Source organism: Psammomys obesus, unplaced genomic scaffold, assembly GCF_907164565.1.
Source record: "Psammomys obesus unplaced genomic scaffold, mPsaObe1.curated_primary_1811, whole genome shotgun sequence".
NCBI classification, from domain to species: Eukaryota; Metazoa; Chordata; class Mammalia; order Rodentia; family Muridae; genus Psammomys; species Psammomys obesus.
Genome location: NW_026588752.1, coordinates 5,592,690 through 5,611,424, shown reverse-complemented (window position 1 = coordinate 5,611,424; position 18,735 = coordinate 5,592,690). Strand labels below are relative to the sequence as shown.

Genomic DNA, 18,735 nt, shown 5'->3' with positions numbered 1-18,735 from the left:
CACACACACACACACACACACACACACACACACACACACACACACACTGTGGCTCCTGCATACATAATAAATTAAGAAAAAAAATTGTAAAGATGTAAGAACATAGTAAGGTAACAAGTGAAACCCTAAGTGTGTGTGTGTGTGTGTGTGTGTGTGTGTGTGTGTGCCTTCCAGCCTGCCCCACCAGTGTTTTCCCTAAAATGAGAGCTTGTCCTACCCTCCATCTTCAGAAGTCCCTTCTCATGAAAAAGAAAAGAAGGGCATTGTCCACACTCTGCTCTCTTTGTCTTTCTTCTTCAGTGTTGGGAATGGTGCTCAGGGCCTGGTGTGCAGAGCAAGTTCTCCACCCCTAACTCACACTTCTAGAACTTTTTTTTTTTTTGGTTTTTGAGACAGGGTTTCTCTGTGTAGCCTTGGCTGTCCTGGTCTGGCTTTATAGACCAGGCTGGCCTTAACTCACAGAGCCACCTGCCTCTGCCTCCTGGGGTGCTGGGATTACAAGCTAATGCCACTACCACGCCTGCCTGGCTTCTAGCACCTCCCTTATATTAGTGTATAGTATTGATTGTCCAAAATTACAGGTACCAAGATGACATTTTCACAGTAGGACATATCGTGTGCTTTCCTAACACCAGCTCCTTTTTCTTTTCTTAAAAGATGTGTGTTTTCCCTTTGTTTGTTTGTTTGTTTCTCTCTTTCTTTCTGAGATAGGGTTTTTGTATGTAGCCCTGGTGCCTCTGCCATCTGAGTGCTGGAATTAAGGATGTATGCCACCATGCCCAGCTTTTCTTTTCTTTTTCTTTTTTATAAAAAGATTTCTTTAAGTTCAAGTCGGTCTGTGGTGGCACAAGCCTTCACTCCTAGCACTCAGGGAGGCAGAGGCAGGTGGAGTTTGAGGCCAGCCTGGTCTACAGAGTGAGTTCCAGGACAGCCAGGGCTACACAGAAACTCTGTCTTGGGAACAAAAAAAAAAAAAAAAAAGGATTTAATTTTATATGTAACTGTATGTGTGTACGGGTGCCCACAGAAGCTAGAAGCTGTCCTCTGGGGCCCTGCTCCCTTGCCCATCCCTGTGCAGTCTCAGCCTGGCTGGCTGTGACTGTTAGGAAGAGCACCTCTGCTCAGGGTCCCCCCACAGGCCTCTTTCTGCCCCTCCCCATCTCCACAACAGGCTCTTTCTTTATCACCAGGCCACTGGAGACCTTCAGCCGATCGGCCCAGCCCCCTGGTTTCGGCAGTGGGGGTGGACAGGGAACACCTGAGCTCAGGTAGAATCGTGGGCATGTGCGTGTGTGTTGGGGGGGGGTGGTAGTTTTCTAGGCCGTTGCCTTGGTAATGCCACCTGAGCTGGGCGCCAGGCACCTGTTGTCTGGGAAACTGTAGGCGGGGCCTCTCCCCAAGGAACTGCCAGGGTTATTGAGCTGAGACTGGAGACAGATCAGATTCCAGAGAGTTCTGAAGGGATGGGGGATGGGGAGATGGTGTGATGATGGCTAGTGAGAGCTTATTTGCCCCATCATAAGAGAATGGTGGTGAAGAGTGAGCGGGCTCGGGCTGAGAGCTCATCTGCCCACCTCTCTGTTCCGTGCCGATCAACTGACTGCTCTCTTCCCTTTTCTGTTCGTCTCGTCTTCCTGGAATTCCTTTGTTCAGGAGTTTCCACTTGGTCTTGGCACCAGACCCTAACTCCGAGGGCCCCATCCCACCCCCTTTTCACCATTGCTCTGGTTCTGCTACCCAATGGCAGCCTCCAGGTCCTTGGCTGGGCTCCTCCCCTGCCTAGGCCTTAAAAACCCGCCTTCAGCCAGCGCCCTCAGACGCCCCAGGTGGCACCTCACCGGTCCCTATTTTGCGGCAAGCTGTCTACCAGCTGAGAGGACGTCAACCAAGAAAGTACGGGAGCAGCCAGCAGAGAAGAGTCCATGGCAGATCTGGAGGGTTGTGACGGGCCCAAAGCTTCCTAGGAGACTCGCAATCCAGCTGAGCAGGGCCCAAGGACGTCTTTGTACTCAGTGAGTATCAGATGCTTGAGAGGCCCGCAGACGTGAGGTCCGCCCTAGCCTGAGGTCAGCAGATCCCCCATCCCGAGCACCGAGACCCACCGGAACTCCAACGTGGTGTTCTCAACCCTGAGTTTATTCAGGCCGAGAGCTGAGAAGACCCGAGGAGCAGATGGCTTCCACTGGCCTTGAACTCCTTGGCCTGACCCTGGCTGTGCTGGGATGGCTAGGGACCCTGGTGTCCTGCGCCCTGCCGCTGTGGAAGGTGACCGCCTTCATTGGTAACAGCATCGTGGTGGCCCAGGTGGTGTGGGAGGGGCTGTGGATGTCCTGCGTGGTCCAGAGCACCGGCCAGATGCAGTGCAAGGTGTACGACTCTCTGCTGGCGCTGCCCCAGGACCTGCAGGCCGCCAGAGCCCTCTGCGTCGTTGCCCTCCTGCTGGCTCTGCTGGGCCTGCTGGTGGCCATCACAGGTGCCCAGTGCACCACCTGTGTGGAGGACGAAGGTGCCAAGGCCCGCATTGTGCTCACCGCAGGGATCCTCCTCCTCCTCTCAGGCATTCTGGTGCTCATTCCCGTCTGCTGGACAGCCCACGCCATCATCCAAGATTTCTATAACCCGCTGGTGGCCGAAGCCCTCAAGAGAGAGCTGGGGGCCTCCCTCTACCTGGGCTGGGCAGCGGCGGCACTGCTCATGCTAGGCGGGGGGCTCCTCTGCTGTACGTGTCCCCCCGCCCAATTTGAACGGCCCCGTGGACCCAGGCTGGGCTACTCCATCCCTTCCCGTTCAGGTGCTTCGGGCCTGGATAAGAGGGACTATGTGTGAGGCTGATGCTCCCTCCGGAAACTCCCACCTTGCACCCGCCTTATATTCCGGCACTGAGTTGCACCCTTGCACCTCACCAACCTTGTGCGCCTGGGAAGCTCTGTTTGGCCATGACTTGGCCCTCGGGGATCTCAGCTGGTTTGGCTTGAGCCAACCCTCCTCAGTGGTTGCAACCTTGAGAAAGCTCCAGATACTGGGTACCCTGGCCCAGGCCTGCCTCCCGGGATGCTGCTGTGGTTTGCTCTCCTCCTCAGCTGAGCCCCAGCCTCCTTGCCTTCAAAATAAGATGTGGACTGTGACCTAACAGCCTTCAGCTGGTCAAGACTAGCCCAACCGCCACCTGAATCCAAGCTGTTCAGCCCCCTCCCCAGGCTGGGAATAAAAGCACATTGTAACTGAGCTTCCTCTGATCTGTGAAAGGTGTGCGAGTTCGCGTGCACGAGTTTGTGTGTGTGTGTGTTTTCCAGGGTCCAGCCAGTGACCAGCTTGCTTAGACCATGGAGTCTGAGCCAAAGACTTGGAATGGCCTGTGACCGCCACCTAACTCTAGTGAGGCTCAACCAAACACCAAGTGACACTAGAGACACATTATTTAAAAAAAAAAAAAAAAGTTTTATTTAGTAAAACATTGTGGGCAGGTAAATGTGCAAGGGTTAGAGGTGTGGGGTGGAGTCCGCAGCACAGCTGGGACCTTATTTGGGAGAGTCTGTGTTAACTTTGGTGATGGGATTCAGGGGTCAAAGGTTGGAAGACTCAGGGTAGAAAATTCTTTGGTAACTTATCACCTGCCTTTCCAGGACTGGGAAAGTCTGACGAGGATGGGGCGGGGTGTCTGTCCTAAGAGTTACCTCCAGCAGCAGCAGGAACTCTTGGGACAGGCCATCCCTGAGGATCACAAAGGCCAGATTCACAAGCAACCTCAAAACAGGGTCCAGAGAAGATCCCCAGAGTGAAAAGACACAGAAACCCAAGCGATGTGCTACCACAATGCCAGCAGCAGAGCTAGGCGGAGCCTGGAAAGCTAAAGCTGGAGGCCAGTCAGAGCTCCAGGAGAGCCTGTCTCAAAAACAGATGGAACCAAGCCTCGGGGCAGGTTACCACACCACTCACTGGTAGAGCGCTTGGCCTACCAAAGGGGTGAGGCCCCAGGTTCAGTACAAAGTACCGCAACAAACAAAGCTACTGGCATCATTTCCTGATGGCTCAGCTCAGGGTCCTAGGGTTCCCTGGCTAATGAACAGAGCCTCACTTCCCAGGGAGCATCAGACGTAATTCTTGGTGGGGTACTCGGAGGGTCCCCGAGAAACTGAATGTGGGGCAGACGTGGAATAGCGGGCCATGTAATGGCCGGGTCCCCGGGTCCCTCTCGAAGAGCAGGCACAGCACAGCAGCCCCCCACCCATCAGCAGAAGGCCCGAGGCTGCCCAGCCCAGGTAGAGGGAGGGCCCCAGCTCCCGCTTTTGAGCATCAGCCACCAAGGGGTTGTAGAAGTCCTGGATGATGGAGTGGGCCGTCCAGCAGACAGGAATGAGGATCAGGATGCCGGCGAGGACGAAGATGACCCCAGACATGAGCACCAGGCGAGACTTGGAATTCTTATCATCCACACAGGTGGTGCACTTGGCCCCAGCAAGGTACACCATCATGCCGAGCAGGACAATGAGGAGGGCGACGACGCAGAGGGCTCTGGCGGCCTGCAGGTCCTGGGGCAGCGCCAGCAGAGAGTCGTACACCTTGCACTGCATCTGGCCGGTGCTCTGGACCACGCAGGACATCCACAGCCCCTCCCACACCACCTGGGCCACCACGATGCTGTTGCCAATGAAGGCGGTCACCTTCCACATGGGCAGGGCGCAGGACACCAGGGCGTTGACCCAGCCGAGCAGGGTCAGGGCAATCCCCAAGATTTGCAGACCAGCGGAGGCCATGATGAGGTTGAGGGGGCTGTGGAGTGAAGGAGGAAGAAGCAGGAGGGTTAGAGTCCTAACTTGCCAGCTGTGATACCAGCACCAAGTACCCTGACAACCGGCTAGTAATATGTCCCTGCAGTGTGGGTCAGATACCCTCCCTGGGCCAATCAAGAGCAAAATAAGCATCTAATTCTTCCCTGGTCTGTTACAGGTAAAGAATGAAATCCTGGTTTGCCTGTGGATGACAGGAAACAGGACATAGCTGAAGCATAGGCCAGTCCACACAGCGACAGACAGCGACATTTAAAAACAAAACAAAACAAAAAAAAACTCTTTTAGCTGAGACGGGGTCCTGTATGGCCCAGGTTGGCTGGCCTTACTTTCCCGTGTAGCTGAGGCTGACCTTGCACTTCTGGTCCTCCTACACTCTACCTCCCTGAAAGCTGGGGTGACTGGCTTTTACCCACCAAGCAGTGCTGGTGCATGAACCAGGAGCTTTGTGGACGTTAGGCAAGCGCTCTACAGATGGAGCCATGTGTAGAGCCACTTCCTCAGGGACATTTTATCAAAACAAAGGGAGTGGCATGTCAGGGGTGCAGCTTCTGACAGCCAGGCTCTGGCACTCAGGTGAGATCGCAGGCCTCCTCCCACCTCCCAGGGTTCAAATGGAAACCTCTGGCCCCGTTTCAGATGGCTCTAAGTCCTAGAAATCCCAGGCATACCGCACCCTCTGCTATGCTCCACCGTCATCTCCTCCCAATTCCAGGGAGTTCCTGGAAGCCCTTCTAGGCCAGGCTCAGCCTGGAGGGCAAGAGAGACGAGGAAAAAGAAACCCTTTCATCCAAAAGCACTCCCCGCCCCCCAGGCTACCACCCTCCACCTCCGCAAGGTGCATGCCCTCAAGGCTGGGAGCATTCTTTTGAATTTTAGACCGAAGGCCATGCTACTGTTCCTCCCTCGACACAGCTTAAGGAGCTAAAAGTTCAAGACCCCAGTGCCTTCTGTGACAGGCTGCATCCGTGCCTTCACATCGTTGGCACTAAGGGAATCAGTTCTTCTTGGAGCCATGCTGTGTGGCTCCCAATTACCCTCCGTTTTAAAGGTGCACCTTGCCCCTAAGAATGGCATAGGCCCCTTTCGACTCCTCTCTCACTTGGCAGTCTCACGCTGGAGATGTGGGTCAATTTCTGGAAAGACATTCCTTCTTGCCCTCCTTCTCATTTCTGTCCCTCTCCCCTTACCCGAGTGCTCACTCGGCTTTGTCCGAGGGCTGTCCCGCTCGGCCAACCTGGACTGGTTGGCTATTCAAGCCCAGGAATGAGCGACCAGGAGGGGCTTAATGGCGGCGCCCGCAGCTGGGTCCGCGACTCCAGGTAAGGGGGAAGGTAGTCCCGCCCCACAGAGTCCAAGCAGGTGGAGGAGGGGCGTCCCGGGTTTCGGTGCCTTTGTCCCGGGGTGGGGGGAGGGGCGTCTAACTTTCCTGGGGCCGCAGGGACCCGATCGCCTCGCAGGGCTAGATGCAACCCTCTCTCGCCTAGGGATATGCCGACCCAGGTGGCCGCCACCAGGACCAAAGCTCCAGCCCTCTACCCGCGCTCGCTCGCTCGCTCGCACCCTAACACACCCCTGCCTCTCTCCACACCCGCAAGGCACAGACTTACCCAGGTGCACCTGCCACAGAGAATGCAAAGATTCCCAGGTCGAGAGTAGGGACGAAGGCGGAGACAAGGGGGTCTTAAAGTCGCAATGACGTCAACGCACCACCTCCCTCTGGGAGGAGCGGAGACCCCCGCCCCGACGGCAGGCAGAAGGTGTTGCCCTCAGCTGCTGGCCACTCCGGCGGCCGCACCTGCTCCCTGCTGAGTTCAGCGACCCGGGCTGTGCCTCGAGGGTTCACTCAGCTTTCCCCAGACCCAGTGTCTTACGTTGCGAATGGAACAGCTCTGCGCGTTACCTGAGGACACATTGCTTTTGTGGCTTTTTTTTGGGGGGGGGGGGGGGGGGGGGTTGGGCACCTGTCACACCGCATACCTGTGGTCAGAGGATTACTTGGGAGAGCTGGTTCTCTTCTTTCACTCTGTGGGCCCCGGGGATCAAACTCAGGCTTGGCAGCAGGCACCTTACCCGCTGAGCCATCTGGTTCTTTGTTATGCCCCCAGGCCCTTATGAAAGCAGCATGTGGGTCTGGAAAGATGGCTCCCGGGTGAGGAGGCTTTCTGCTCTTCCAGGTGACCGAGGGTGTTTGCAGCCAGCTCACAACCATCTGTAACTTCACCTCCGTTGCCCTCTTTTGGATTCCAGGGACGCTCATACACATGTGGCACACACACACACACACACACACACACACACACACACACACACGCACGCACACACATAAAAAATAAATCTTTTAAAAAAGTAGCTTGTATAGCTTGCAGTACCTTTTACTGATACCGGAGAATGCGGAGATTGAAACCAGCCTGAGCTATACAGCAAGTTTGTCTCATACCCCGCCCCCCCCAAAAAAAACCCAAAGAACATGTGGGTGAGCTGGCGCCTGTCTGCAATCCTAGCACTTGGGAAGTTGAGGTAGAAGTGTTTCGAGTTCGAGGCTAGTCTGGGATAGACTGAGATCCTGTCTCAAAACACCAAAACGAAAGCAAGCAAGCAAGCAGACAGAAAGGCCGTGTGGCTATACCTCAGTGCTTGCTTGGTGTGTCCGACCCTCTGGTCTCCACCCCAGAACTGCAAAATAGACCAAAGATAATTTATTTGTACTTTAAAAAGAAGAAGAAAACCGGTGCAGTTATGTCTTAGAGTTGATTTTCCCCGCTCCACACCGTTGGGACTGAAGCTCCCAGAGGGCGAGGCGGAGTAGACTCAGCGGCGTCCCTTTGGAGGGACAGAGTTGAATGAATGGCTTAACTTAGCCGCTCGCTCTCGGCCGCGCTGGGCGGAGAGGCTGTCGGGGCGGGCAGAGGCAGGCTCCGCCCCGGAAGACGGGGGCGGGGGCGGGCCCAGCCCCGAGACTTGGCCGGCGGGTGGTGGGACAGACCGCTGTTTCCTCGGGACCGGCAGTCATGGCTCTGGGCTGGCCGCGGCCTCTGCCGCAGGTCCTCGTGCTGGGATTCGGGCTGGTGCTGATGCGCGCCGCAGCCGGGGAGCAAGCACCAGGTACGCCTGGCTCAGAGGTCGGGGACGCTCGGACTGGGGGTGGCCGGGAACGGAATTTGGGTCCCTAGAGAACCGAGCGAAGCGGGGGAAGCGGTGGACTTGAGGATCTGCGAGGTCTTAGGCAGTGTGGGCTAAGTTGGGGAGACCTCTTTCCAAGCTTTCTCCACAATCTGAGCCTCAGGTTCGCTAGCTGTCCAACTTTGGTGTGGGGTCTTCTGTCCCACACCAAAGTGAGAGCTGGAGTGGAGAAAGAAAGTAAACTCGGGGCAGGAAGTTTGTTTAGGGAGAGGGGCATGCCCTTAGCCGGGTCTGTCATGGGGTCTGCCCAGTCCTGGTATCTGAGAACCCCGAAGGGGCACTGGGGACTTTGCCCTCTATACCATGTGGGGGTGCCCCTTCCATCCGGTGACTTCAATGCCCAGTTATGCGGGGGGAGGGACTGGGGTCGGGACCGGTGCCCAGGAGTGAGTCACACTCTGGAGAGGGGGGGGGAACCTGTCGTCCCCCCCCCCCCAGTCCCGCGCCGCCCGACCCCCTCCCGCACTGCCGTGTCTGGGTCAGGCGGTGCGGTCACCTGTGAGGAATGCGGGGATGGGGGGGGCGATGGTGACTCACGTTACTTGAGTCGTCTGACCCTGACCTCAGCCCCCAGAATAGCCGCGCCCAGCCGCCAGCACTGACCTGCAGCCCCCTCCCCAGGCACCGCCCCATGCTCTAGCGGCAGCTCCTGGAGCGTGGATCTCGACAAGTGCATGGACTGCGGTTCGTGTCCCGCGAGACCGCACAGCGACTTCTGCCTGGGCTGTGAGTTGGGGGCGGGGCCGGTGGCGAGCGGATCCCAGACTGGGGTAGAGAGGGCTGTTGGGGCTGAGAAGAGGGGTTGTGGGCTTAGAATATAGGAAATCAGGGAAGACTGGCCGAGGGGGGGCTTCCCTTAGGGTGGGGGATACTGTGTGGGGTGAAGCTTGAGACCCCCTTGAGGGCTGACTGGCGTCCCAAGGACGAGTTGTGACTTGAGCGTCGGCCACTAGGTGCTGCGGTACCGCCTGCCCCCTTCAGGCTGCTCTGGCCCATTCTGGGAGGCGCTCTTAGTCTGGCCCTGGTCTTGGCGCTGCTTTCTGGTTTCCTGGTCTGGAGACGATGCCGCAGGAGAGAAAAGTTTACTAGTAAGTGAGCTCCCCACCCTCGCTCCTCCCTCCCACTTCCCTAATTGCCCCCTAATCTTGACAACTCCACTTCTTATCTTCCAGCCCCCATAGAGGAGACTGGTGGAGAGGGCTGCCCAGGTGTGGCACTGATCCAGTGAGGAGCACCCGCGCTGGTGCCCACTCATCGTTCATTCATTCATTCTGGAGCCAGCCTGGCCTTCCAGACGCAACCCGAGCCAGACTCTTCCAACCACAGGGGGTGGGATGAGGTGGTGATTCACCTCCACGGACTGGGCTTAGGGTTCAGCAGAGCCTTCCAAGTTGTCTGATTGTCCTGTCTTTGGTTGGGGCAGAGCCTCGAACTGGGTCACAAAGTGATGCATGCCAAGGAACTGCAGCATTTGCACAAGGGAGCCTTGCCCCCCCCCCCCCGGAGTCCAGGAAGCCAGGCAGACACAACACTAGGTCCTACCCACTTGGAGGGACTGAAATTCAACTACCCTGACTTTCAGCCCTGGGAATGGGTCAGATTTAGGGATCTGTTTTTAACACTAAGGGGGCTGGCCCTCTGGGAGGGCTGGCCCTAATACACAAACACACAACCCATCCCCCAAGGGGGTGATATTTATTGGGGGATAAAGTTTGGAGGGGAGGGAGACTTATTAATAAAAGAATCTTTAACTTTAAATGGGTTGGAGTGTGGCCTGATCCCTAGCTCGACTCCCCAGAACTGGGGGGAGGGGGGGAGGGAGGCAGTCAGTCGGCCACTGCGGGGGCGGGGGTGAGGCTCTGACTCACACATTCTCAATGCCTGGAGCCCAGCCTGCCAGGACCTGGCTTGCCCTCACCGTTTTCCAGGGAAGATTTTGAGGAGAAAACCCCAGCGTCCAGCACTCCACCCTCCCCAAAGGCTGAGAAACTTTCAACTGCTCACAAATCTTTATTGACTAATGGGGTGATACTTTCCTTTCCCCAGGCTACTACCCCTCCCATCGAGGGTTCCACTGAGCTCAGTATCCTGTCAGGGGAAGGTCCTGGTGCCCAGGCACCTGGTTTGGAGAAGGACCTCATCCTTCTCTTGGGGTTGCTGGTCTTTGTTGTCAGGAACAAGGTGAGGAGGAGGAAGGACCACTGGCCATCAGCACTCAGAGCTCCATGATGTCCCCAGATGGGGATGCTGGGTAGTAGGGACCTGGGGTATCGCCCAGTCTCAGCAGCCTGAGGGCCTCAGGGATCAGGCTTCCAGGATAGCGCCAGAGAAGCAGCTCTGGGCAAGAGGTCCTGAAAGAAGAAAAAGGACAGTGAAAGTACGGGGCAGAAGGCTGGCCTGGCAGAGCCACTTCCTACCAGGTCCAGATCCTGTGGAGCCAAAGATGGAAAACAGCACAGAAGTTGGTGAGAAGCTAAAAATAGCCTGATGAGGCAGAGCGTGAGGAGGGGCTCTGAGGACCAAATGTGTTCCTCCAGAAGGCCCAGCAAGGGGAGGTGCCTACCTGAGCGGAGGCAGGGCTTGCGGAAAAGTCACAGGGGGACTGCAGTAGGGGTGGTCATTGTGTAGGCTGAGTCGGGAGAAGTGGGTGGCCATGTTCTCAGACAGGAAGTGCTTGTGCAGGCCTTCCCTGGGGGAAAGACCAGAGAGAAATAGAGGCAGGGATGTTGACAGTGGAAGCAAATTGATGAGGACCAAGAGTGGCATCTTGGAAGTCCCATCCGGCCCCAAACTTAGTAGCTCCTTCTCCAGGGGTCTCCGTGCCCATCGCACAGCTCCACGGAGAGAGCAGTTGGGAAATAACACCAGGTCGTAGCCCACCCCCTTTGCCCCTTCCTAAAGATCTCTCCACCTGAGCCTGCAGGTGTAAGCCAGGATTCCACAATCAGTCCCGTCTGTGTGGCCTGAGCCACCTTCCTCTCCCAGGCCATCCACCAGCTACCTCTGAAATCCTGACCTTGGCCTCCCAGCTTCCACACGAGCTCAAGCACCACGGTTTCCTGCACCGCCTGGCCTCACTTCCCAGGATCGCCCGTGCTGACTGGCCCTGGGTCCCCTAGCCAAAGCTCTTGCCCTCCGTTAGTCCGGCCCACCGCTTACGCACCTGGCATCCAGGCCACGAGTCACCCCAGCGGTGGCCCGTGGGTCCCGACTTGGGGGGCCTCGCTCCAGGGGCTGTTGCAGTATCATTACGGTTCGGGGTCCTGCAGATAGAGGGGTGGGAACCAGGCGGCAGAGGCGGAGCCTTTGAGGGCGTGGCACAACGCGAGGGGCGGGGCCACCGGCGTGCGCACTGGAGACGTTCTACGCAGGCGCGGAAGACGAGCAGCGCGAGGTTAGAAGGCGGGACGGGTCGGCGGGGTGGGGGAGGGGATCCGGCGTAGCTGAACAGCTCCGGGCCCTGCCAAGCATAAGTGTGCTTCGCGGAGCTCTCCTAGGTTTCTGTGGTTCGAGACAGCACGGACCTGCCGCCTTAGTTGTTGAGCGGCAGACAGTGCCGGGTCCTGGGGCGCAGCGAGACGAGCCGCTCTCAGGCACGTTGGGAGTCGAGAGGTTGTGGCACGCGTAGAGCCCTCTGGGACTTGTAGTTCCGAAGATGGACTACGCCGCACCGCTCGCGGTGCCTCTGGGTCAGGTGAGTCGAGTGTGCACACGGTGCCTTCTGGGGTTTGTAGTCTTGCTCTGACCGGACGGCCAAGGCGTGTTTCAGCGTACCTGGTGTTCATAGGTGGTTTATGGCGCTCAGACTCTGACCTCCAAAAAAGTGACCCCGAACTTTGGGATCTAATAGTGACAGAAGGAGTAAATGTCAGTACATTTCACTGTGCAGGGTAATAAGGCCACTTAAAAAATTTTTAGCACCGTTGAACGAGCTTAAATCTCAGCATTGGGGAGCAAGAGGCAGACATATCTCTGAGTTTGAAACTAGTCTGCTGCATAGAGAATTTCAGATCACGAAGGTTATATAGTCAGACCTTGACTCAAAAATAATAACATAATTGTACACGAGCCCTGCCCTCTGCTTAAGTAAGCCCAGGGCCTTGGATGGATTGAGAACGTGCTCAATTTATCATTCAGTTCTACCCCAGCCCAAGAACTGCTTACTGTTGGAGAGACAGTCTCACAGACCTTGCGTTTTCTTTGGACTTTGTCATGTAATGGAGAATGACCTTGACTTCTGCTCCTCCTCACCCTTACCTTCCTGTTGAGTGTTGCCGCCGCAACGCCCGATATATACAGTGCTGGTGCTTTGGGGAAGAATAAGCTTTAGGAGTTGGAGAGATAGCGAGGACCTGAGCTGGGTTCCCGGTTCTCCCGGTCCAAAGCTTGTAACTGCCTGTTAACTCCAGCTCCAGGGGTTCTGAAACTGGCCTCTGTGGACACCAGTACGCAATACACATATACGCCTAATTAAAAGCAATAAAGACAATTTTTTAAAAATAAAGCAAGGGGCTGGAGAGATGGCTCAGCAATTAAGAGCACTGGCTGCTCTTCCAGAAGTGCCGAGATCAAGCCACATGGTGGCTCACAGCCATCTGTAATGTGATCTGATGCCCCCTTCTGGTGTGCATGAAAACAGAGCATTCATACACATTAAATAAATAAATCTTAAAAGGTGAGGGGGGGGCGCCCTGGAGAGATGGCTCAGTGGCTAGGACACTGACTGACCTTCCAGAGGACAGGAGTTCAAATCCCAGCACCCACATGGCAGCTCACAACTGTCTGTAACTACAAGATCTGACATTCTCACATAGACATGTGCAGGCAGAACACCAATGCACATAAAATAAAGGTTCAAACAAACAAAGAAAAAGCATATTCCACCAATTGAGTGGCACCACCTTGAATATATATTTTTTTGAAATTTGAAACAAGGACTCACGGCGTACATCAGATCTGCCTGCCTCTGTCTCTCGATGTTGGGATGGAGTGAAGTGTGCCACACACTCGGCCCACTTATTTTCTTGTAAGATTTATTCATTGTTTTATGTGTGTAAGTGTGTTCTGTGTGTGGTTATGGTACCCTCAGCCAGCAGAGCCATCACAGGAGGCTGGAGAAATGACCCACTGGTTAAAAGCACTTCAGAAGAACCTAGTTTAGCTCCTAAGAGCCATATGCGGGTAGGCTCACAGCTGCCGGAAATCCAGTTCCAGGAGATCCAAAAACCCTCTTCTAGTCTTCATGGCATACAGACATGAGTGTAGGAGCACGCACTCACACACGTGCACACAAATCTTTAGAAAAACAAGCAAACAAACAAAACAAGCCTGATGACTTAATTCAGAAGGAGGCAGATGTCTATGAGGCCAGCCTGATCCACAGTGAGTTCTGGGCCAGAGAGGGCTTCTTATGAGACCCTTTCTGGGAGGGTGGGAGAAGTAGGAGGAGATGTCAGCATCGGATCCCCTGGAACTGGAGCCACAGGTGGCTTTGTGGTCTGCCATGTGGGTGCCATGAGGGGACTCTACAATAGCAGAGCACTTACCTGCTTAGCCATCTGTCCAGACCTTGTCCTCCCATCTAGCTCTCCCCCTCCAACTCCCCCCTTCAGCTCTCCCCTCCAACTCCCCCCTCTAGCTATGCCATCTGTCCAGACCACCTCCCATATTCTAAAGAGTGATTTATTATTTTGAGCCACTTAGGGGGGTTTGTTTGTTTTTGTTTTTATTATTTTGTTTTTGAGACAGGGTTTCTCTGTGTAGCCATGGCTGTCCCTGACTTACTTTGTAGACCAGGCTGGCCTCGAACCCGCAGTGATCTGCTGCCTCTGCTCCTGCCTGCAGCTCCTGAGTGCTGGGATTGCAGTCCCAGGCTATGTGATGTGCAGTGCTGGGGACTGAGCCTGAGGCTTGCACATGCTAGCCAAGCACTCTGCCAATTCAGTTACATCCTCCGATGTGTGTGTGTGTGTGTGTGTGTACTTGAGACTATCATGTAGCCCAGGCTACCCATGAATTCACTATAGCTAAGGATAACCTTGAATTACCACTGGTCCTCCTGTCCCCAACTATCAGGTGCTGGGATTGAATTGTGTACTGCAGTATTTTTTTTTAAAGATTTATTTATTTATTATTTATACAGTACTCTTCCTGCATGTAGGCCTACACATCAGAAGGGTGCCCCAGGTCTCTTTACAGATGGTTGTGAGCCACCATGTGGTTGCTGGGAATTGAACTCAGGACCTTTGGAAGAACAGCCAGTGCTCTTAACCTCTGAGCCATCTCTCCAGCCCTGCAGTATTCTTAATACTTATTAATTCACCTAATCATGATGGAATTTCCAGTGAGTGTCATCTGTCTACTAAGCTGATAGGAGAGGCTCGGTCTCGCTCAAGTTTTAGGCCTCATTCCTCAGTTCTGCCTGTCTCGCTCTCTTCCTGGAGCCACACCTGTGTGGGTGATACCTGTGGTTGTGGCTGAGAAGGGCCGAGAGGTCTGAGCAGGGGGGCGAGCAGGAGTGTGTAGGAGGAGGCCCTGCTTCCCGACTTTCTTCATCCGCCCTCTTCCACAGGCTGAGGTATTTCAAGCCCTGCAGCGGCTGCACATGACCATCTTCTCCCAGAGCGTCTCGCCCTGTGGGAAGTTTCTGGCAGCTGGCAACAATTACGGGCAGATCGCCATCTTCAGGTACACTCTACCCCGATTCCCAGCAGCCCACAAGAGCCCTGGTACTTGTGCCTTCCGGGATTGGTGCTCCCCGCTTCTGACTCTCCACTCCTCCCTACCTCCCTTTCAGTTTGTCCGCTGCCCTGAGTTCAGAGGCCAAAGAAGAAAGCAAAAAACCTGTGGTGACCTTCCGTGGTGGGTATGACTGTTGAGCCTGGTTCAGATGTCGGGATAGAGAAGGGCACAGGGGCTCATTAACGTTTTCTGTGTCTCTTTAGCCCATGATGGGCCTGTCTACACCATGGTCTCCACAGACCGGCATCTTCTCAGTGCTGGGGATGGGGAGGTGAAGGGCTGGCTTTGGGCAGAAATTCTCAAGAAGGTAAGGAGTCTGGAGCCTGGGGAAGAGCTGGGCTTCCCCGCCCGGTGAGGTTTTGGGGTGATTCGGTGTTTTCTCTGTGAAGGGCTGTAAGGAACTGTGGCGTCGGCAGCCCCCATACAGGTGAGCCAGGACCACGTGGAGGACCTGTGAGTTGCAGACCCTTCATCTATGATTCTGACCTTTGCCTTCCTCCTAGGACCAGCCTGGAAGTACCTGAGATCAATGCCCTGCTACTTGTCCCCAAGGTCTGAGTTGTTTGTGACCATTCTAGGCCAACATTGATCCTTTGCTCTTTCCCCACCGCGGTGACACTGACTCTCAGCTCTCCCCCGCCACCCTCCATAGGAGAATTCGCTAATCCTCGCTGGGGGAGATTGTCAGCTGCATACTATGGACCTGGAAACTGGGACCTTCACTGTGAGCAGGGGTCTGGAGGCAGGGCAGATCCGGGCCACAGGTGGTGCGCCTCCTGGATCTCCTCCTGAGCCTCCTCTCTTCCCTGCAGCGGGCCCTCCGGGGCCACACAGACTACATCCATTGCCTGGCACTGAGGGAACGCAGCCCTGAGGTGCTGTCCGGTGGTGAGGACGGAGCTGTGCGGCTTTGGGGTAAGGAAAAGTCCAATTAGAAGGTAGGAAAGTCAGCCGGGTGTGGTGGTGCACGGCTATGACCCCAGCACTTGGGAGGCAGAGGCAGGTGGATCTCTGTGAGTTCAAGGCCAGCCTGGTCTCTGTAGTGAGTTCCCGGACAGCCAGAGCTATGTAGAGACCCTGTCTCAAAAACGTAACAAAAGGGAAAAAAACCTAAAACTAAAACTGAGAAGGTGGTGGGGTGGGGCTCCGGCTTTGTGTGGCGCATTGAGATCCCTGGGGCTTTTATTTCCCCACAGATCTCCGTATAGCCAAAGAAGTCCAGACCATTGAAGTTTACAAGCATGAGGTGAGGAGAGACCTCCGTTCTTGTCCCCTTGCTTGTCTGTCCTCGGATGTCCTCACATGTTCCCTCCCTCCCAGGAGTGCTCAAGGCCCCACAATGGGCGCTGGATTGGGTGTTTGGCTACCGACTCAGACTGGATGGTGAGCTGTGCAGAGGGTGGGAAGGAGTGAGTGAGTGGTCACTGAAAGTCTGTGGCTACCAGGGACTGGGGTCTGCTGTCTTCCTGCCCAGGTCTGTGGAGGGGGCCCGGCCCTCACCCTCTGGCACCTCAGATCTTCCACACCCACCACTGTCTTTCCCATTCGGGCACCACAGAAGCACGTCACCTTCTACCAGGACCTGGTGAGACCCTCTCTCTCGCTCTGTCCCCTCATCCAGTGCCCCTGTCTAGACCTGACCCCTGCACCTCCTCCTTATCCTCCACAGATCCTGTCTGCTGGCCAGGGCTGTTGTGTCAACCACTGGCAACTGAGTGGGGAACTTAAGGCCCAGGTGCCTGGCTCCTCCCCAGGGCTCCTCAGCCTGAGCCTCAACCAGCAGCCAGCAGCCCCAGAGTGCAAGGTGGGTCCTGGACGGGATGTGGGATCTCACTGGGCCTGTGGGATGGGAGGGTCAGCCCGCATGTCTTCTTGGCCTCCAGGTCCTGACTGCCTCTGGCAACAGCTGTCGAGTGGATGTCTTCACTAACCTGGGCTACCGAGCCTTCTCCATGTCTTTCTGACATCGTGATCCCCTCCATTTCAAGAGCTAGAGTGATGTTTGGGGATGGGGTTTTATACGTGAGCCCAGGTTGGCCTGGGACTCACTCTGTGGCTCAGCTTGTTCTCAAATGTAGAGCAGACTTCCCACCTGTCTCCAAAGTGCCAGGATTTAGATCTATATAAACCATCACACTCAGCTTTTTTTATTTGTTTGTTTTTTTCAAAATAAAGTTTTTGGCTTTTTTCTTGTTTGCACTTTCTACCCAAAAATAGAGACCGAGTAAGCATAATGATTTATATATTCCTCTGACTTATCCTTACACATAAATACCCGCCCCCGCCCCACCAGGGCAGGGCCTGGTGCTTAGAATAGACCTAGATAGATTAGAAAAATAAACAGCTCTGCCCCCGCCACCCAGCTGGGGCTCCTGCCCCACAGCTGGCCCCTGCTCCCAAAGCGCCTCTGTCCACCTCTTGGGGCACGGAGACAATGGCCTCCTCTGGAAGTCATTCAGACCCCGTGGTTCCAATGGCTGAAAGGAAAGTGAGCTCCAGAGTGAGAAAAAGTGGCCCTGCCGCCCAGCCCTCAGGTCCTTCGGAAAAAGTTGCTTAGAAAGCCTCCACTCTGCAGTGAGAAGCGGGTCTTGGAGCGGCGCGGGGCGGCTGCAGCCTCGCTGAGCTCCTTCTGGCGCTGGGAGCGCAGCTGCTGACCGATCACCACCTGCATGTCGTCCTGCGGGAGGCGCAGCGGGGTGGGTATGGGGGTGGGGTCCGGCCCGACGCCCGTCCACCCGTCCTGCCTGCCCCGGGCCGCCCTCTCACCTGCCAAGCCTCCAGCTCCTGCGTCAGCGCCACCTTCTGGCGGATGGCGCGCATCAGCTCCCGGGACAGAGAGTCCCGCTCTAGGGAGACACGGCTGAGCTCCAGGGACAGCTTCAGCGCTCTAGGAAGGAAACGGGTGGAGGACAGGGTGCGTGAGGGGGCGGGGCGCCGGAGTGCAGCCCCCTCTGAGGCAGTGGGTGCCAACGCCAGGCTCACCTGTTCACCGCTTCGTCCCGGTCGGAGAGCGCACAGCCCAGGGCTTCCTCGGGGTTGTCCTGAGCCCTCAGCTCCTTTTGCCGCTGCAGCTCATCCCGCAGGGTCTGGAGCTCTGTGCGGTGCAGCGCGATCTACAGGCGGAGGACGGAGGGACACTGGCACCGGAGCCTTGTAGGACAACCTGCCCTCCTGCAGCCTGTGCCTGCCCCGTAAACGCTGCACGCGACTCAGGCGGAGCCTCAGTGAGACTGCTGGGGCCTGATGAGGGGCAGAGCTGGGGAAGGGCGGGGAGGGTGAGCCTTCAGCAGGAGGGAGAAGCGTAGGGAGGACAGCAGAGCCCCAGAAGGCTTTCGGGAGGATCCCCGCTCAGGAAGCGAGCCTGCGGGTGAACTGAGGAGGGGGCCTGGGAGGGATGGGAAAGAACTGGACGTCTGGGGCCTCTGCGCGCAGTACCACGCACGCCCTCGCCCACCTCGCCCTGCAGTCGGGCCACTTCCGCCTCCTTCTCCTCCAGTATCTCCCCCGGGCTCAGGGATGCTCGCTTCTTGGGCGGCTCCAGGCTCTCTTCCTGGATTGAAGGCGGGGGACTGGGGGACTCCTGAGTCTCCGGCGACAAGACGGTCTGTAGGTCAAAGGAACGGCTCAGTGCTCCACGGTGCCTCTGGGGAAAGGAGGGAGGGGCGGAGCCTGCATCCCTCGGTAGTTATTTGAATGTGGGCCTGGCAGGCCACAAGGTCACCTGGGCGCCTCCACACTCGATGACACGCTGGTCTTGGTCCTGGTCGCTGTCAAGGCTGTGCGCAAGCTCGGTCTGTAGGGAGGCACCCGACACTTCGGCGTCCTGGAGGCGCGACTCCTCCTCCAGCTCCGAGACCCGCCGCTGCAGCCTCCGAAGCGTGCTCAGCGCCTCCCCAGCCTCGAAGCGAGCTCGGTCCAGCTGCAGGTCACACACAGCGCGCCGGCTGTCAGCGGGAAGCCTGCGTTCTGCGGTGGGCCCACAGGGGGCGCCCGAGGGCAACGCCAGGGTCCGCTCTCCCCCCCC

The 18,735-nt window shown here is 56.4% G+C and overlaps 6 protein-coding genes across 8 annotated transcripts in view; 3 read left to right on the top strand and 3 right to left on the bottom strand.

Annotated features, from left to right (window-relative positions):
* Nucleotides 1-1,461: 1,461 nt before the first annotated feature.
* Cldn9 (claudin 9) lies at nucleotides 1,462-3,225 on the top strand. Its single transcript, XM_055604632.1, has one exon. It carries the CDS (start codon nucleotides 2,173-2,175, stop codon nucleotides 2,824-2,826), a length of 654 nt encoding a protein of 217 aa, XP_055460607.1. The 5' UTR covers nucleotides 1,462-2,172; the 3' UTR covers nucleotides 2,827-3,225.
* Nucleotides 3,226-3,465: 240 nt separating this feature from the next.
* Cldn6 (claudin 6) lies at nucleotides 3,466-6,444 on the bottom strand. Its single transcript, XM_055604631.1, has 2 exons — nucleotides 6,398-6,444; nucleotides 3,466-4,770 (listed from the first exon to the last, which is right to left on the bottom strand). Exon 2 carries the CDS (start codon nucleotides 4,752-4,754, stop codon nucleotides 4,089-4,091), a length of 666 nt encoding a protein of 221 aa, XP_055460606.1. The 5' UTR covers nucleotides 4,755-4,770; nucleotides 6,398-6,444; the 3' UTR covers nucleotides 3,466-4,088.
* A 1,291-nt stretch (nucleotides 6,445-7,735) lies between these two features.
* On the top strand, nucleotides 7,736-9,728 carry Tnfrsf12a (TNF receptor superfamily member 12A). Its single transcript, XM_055604577.1, has 4 exons — nucleotides 7,736-7,892; nucleotides 8,592-8,696; nucleotides 8,924-9,058; nucleotides 9,143-9,728. Exons 1-4 carry the CDS (start codon nucleotides 7,799-7,801, stop codon nucleotides 9,196-9,198), a joined length of 390 nt encoding a protein of 129 aa, XP_055460552.1. The 5' UTR covers nucleotides 7,736-7,798; the 3' UTR covers nucleotides 9,199-9,728.
* A 232-nt stretch (nucleotides 9,729-9,960) lies between these two features.
* Hcfc1r1 (host cell factor C1 regulator 1) lies at nucleotides 9,961-11,391 on the bottom strand. 2 transcript variants are annotated; one of them, XM_055604578.1, is made up of 3 exons: nucleotides 11,134-11,391; nucleotides 10,534-10,659; nucleotides 9,961-10,321 (listed from the first exon to the last, which is right to left on the bottom strand). In XM_055604578.1, the coding sequence occupies exons 1-3, from the start codon at nucleotides 11,217-11,219 to the stop codon at nucleotides 10,186-10,188; spliced, it is 348 nt and encodes a 115-aa protein (XP_055460553.1). In that variant the 5' UTR covers nucleotides 11,220-11,391; the 3' UTR covers nucleotides 9,961-10,185. The 2 variants fall into 2 exon arrangements, with proteins under 2 accessions (XP_055460553.1, XP_055460554.1); XM_055604579.1 differs by lacking the exon at nucleotides 11,134-11,391 and adding an exon at nucleotides 10,987-11,089.
* A 194-nt stretch (nucleotides 11,392-11,585) lies between these two features.
* Nucleotides 11,586-16,911, top strand: Thoc6 (THO complex subunit 6). Its single transcript, XM_055604575.1, has 13 exons — nucleotides 11,586-11,664; nucleotides 14,542-14,657; nucleotides 14,767-14,831; nucleotides 14,915-15,018; nucleotides 15,101-15,138; nucleotides 15,215-15,263; nucleotides 15,364-15,435; nucleotides 15,524-15,626; nucleotides 15,908-15,957; nucleotides 16,032-16,094; nucleotides 16,186-16,296; nucleotides 16,381-16,515; nucleotides 16,595-16,911. Exons 1-13 carry the CDS (start codon nucleotides 11,626-11,628, stop codon nucleotides 16,673-16,675), a joined length of 1,026 nt encoding a protein of 341 aa, XP_055460550.1. The 5' UTR covers nucleotides 11,586-11,625; the 3' UTR covers nucleotides 16,676-16,911.
* Nucleotides 16,912-16,916: 5 nt separating this feature from the next.
* The window catches only part of Bicdl2 (BICD family like cargo adaptor 2), an 8,244-nt gene continuing 6,425 nt past the window's right edge, over nucleotides 16,917-18,735 (bottom strand). For both annotated transcript variants that reach the window (XM_055604573.1, XM_055604574.1), the window contains exons 6-10: nucleotides 18,433-18,630; nucleotides 18,166-18,315; nucleotides 17,694-17,824; nucleotides 17,478-17,598; nucleotides 16,917-17,388 (exon numbers count right to left, since the gene is read on the bottom strand). In XM_055604573.1, the coding sequence (XP_055460548.1) occupies nucleotides 17,242-17,388; nucleotides 17,478-17,598; nucleotides 17,694-17,824; nucleotides 18,166-18,315; nucleotides 18,433-18,630 (747 nt within the window). In that variant the 3' untranslated portion in view covers nucleotides 16,917-17,241. The remainder of the gene's footprint in view (nucleotides 17,389-17,477; nucleotides 17,599-17,693; nucleotides 17,825-18,165; nucleotides 18,316-18,432; nucleotides 18,631-18,735) is intronic.

Coding starts and splice junctions, on each gene's coding strand:
- Hcfc1r1 (XM_055604578.1), bottom strand. CDS start 11,219: ATGATACTGCAACAGCCCCTGGAGCGAGGCCCCCCAAGTCGGGACCCA. Junction 10,660..11,133: donor ACTCGTGGCCTGGATGCCAG/GTGCGTAAGCGG, acceptor TCTTTCCCCCAG/GGAAGGCCTGCACAAGCACT. Junction 10,322..10,533: donor CAAGCCCTGCCTCCGCTCAG/GTAGGCACCTCC, acceptor TTCTTCTTTCAG/GACCTCTTGCCCAGAGCTGC.
- Cldn6 (XM_055604631.1), bottom strand. CDS start 4,754: ATGGCCTCCGCTGGTCTGCAAATCTTGGGGATTGCCCTGACCCTGCTC.
- Tnfrsf12a (XM_055604577.1), top strand. CDS start 7,799: ATGGCTCTGGGCTGGCCGCGGCCTCTGCCGCAGGTCCTCGTGCTGGGA. Junction 7,893..8,591: donor AGCCGGGGAGCAAGCACCAG/GTACGCCTGGCT, acceptor CCCCCTCCCCAG/GCACCGCCCCATGCTCTAGC. Junction 8,697..8,923: donor CAGCGACTTCTGCCTGGGCT/GTGAGTTGGGGG, acceptor GTCGGCCACTAG/GTGCTGCGGTACCGCCTGCC.
- Cldn9 (XM_055604632.1), top strand. CDS start 2,173: ATGGCTTCCACTGGCCTTGAACTCCTTGGCCTGACCCTGGCTGTGCTG.
- Thoc6 (XM_055604575.1), top strand. CDS start 11,626: ATGGACTACGCCGCACCGCTCGCGGTGCCTCTGGGTCAG. Junction 15,958..16,031: donor TTGAAGTTTACAAGCATGAG/GTGAGGAGAGAC, acceptor CCTCCCTCCCAG/GAGTGCTCAAGGCCCCACAA. Junction 16,516..16,594: donor CAGCAGCCCCAGAGTGCAAG/GTGGGTCCTGGA, acceptor CTTGGCCTCCAG/GTCCTGACTGCCTCTGGCAA.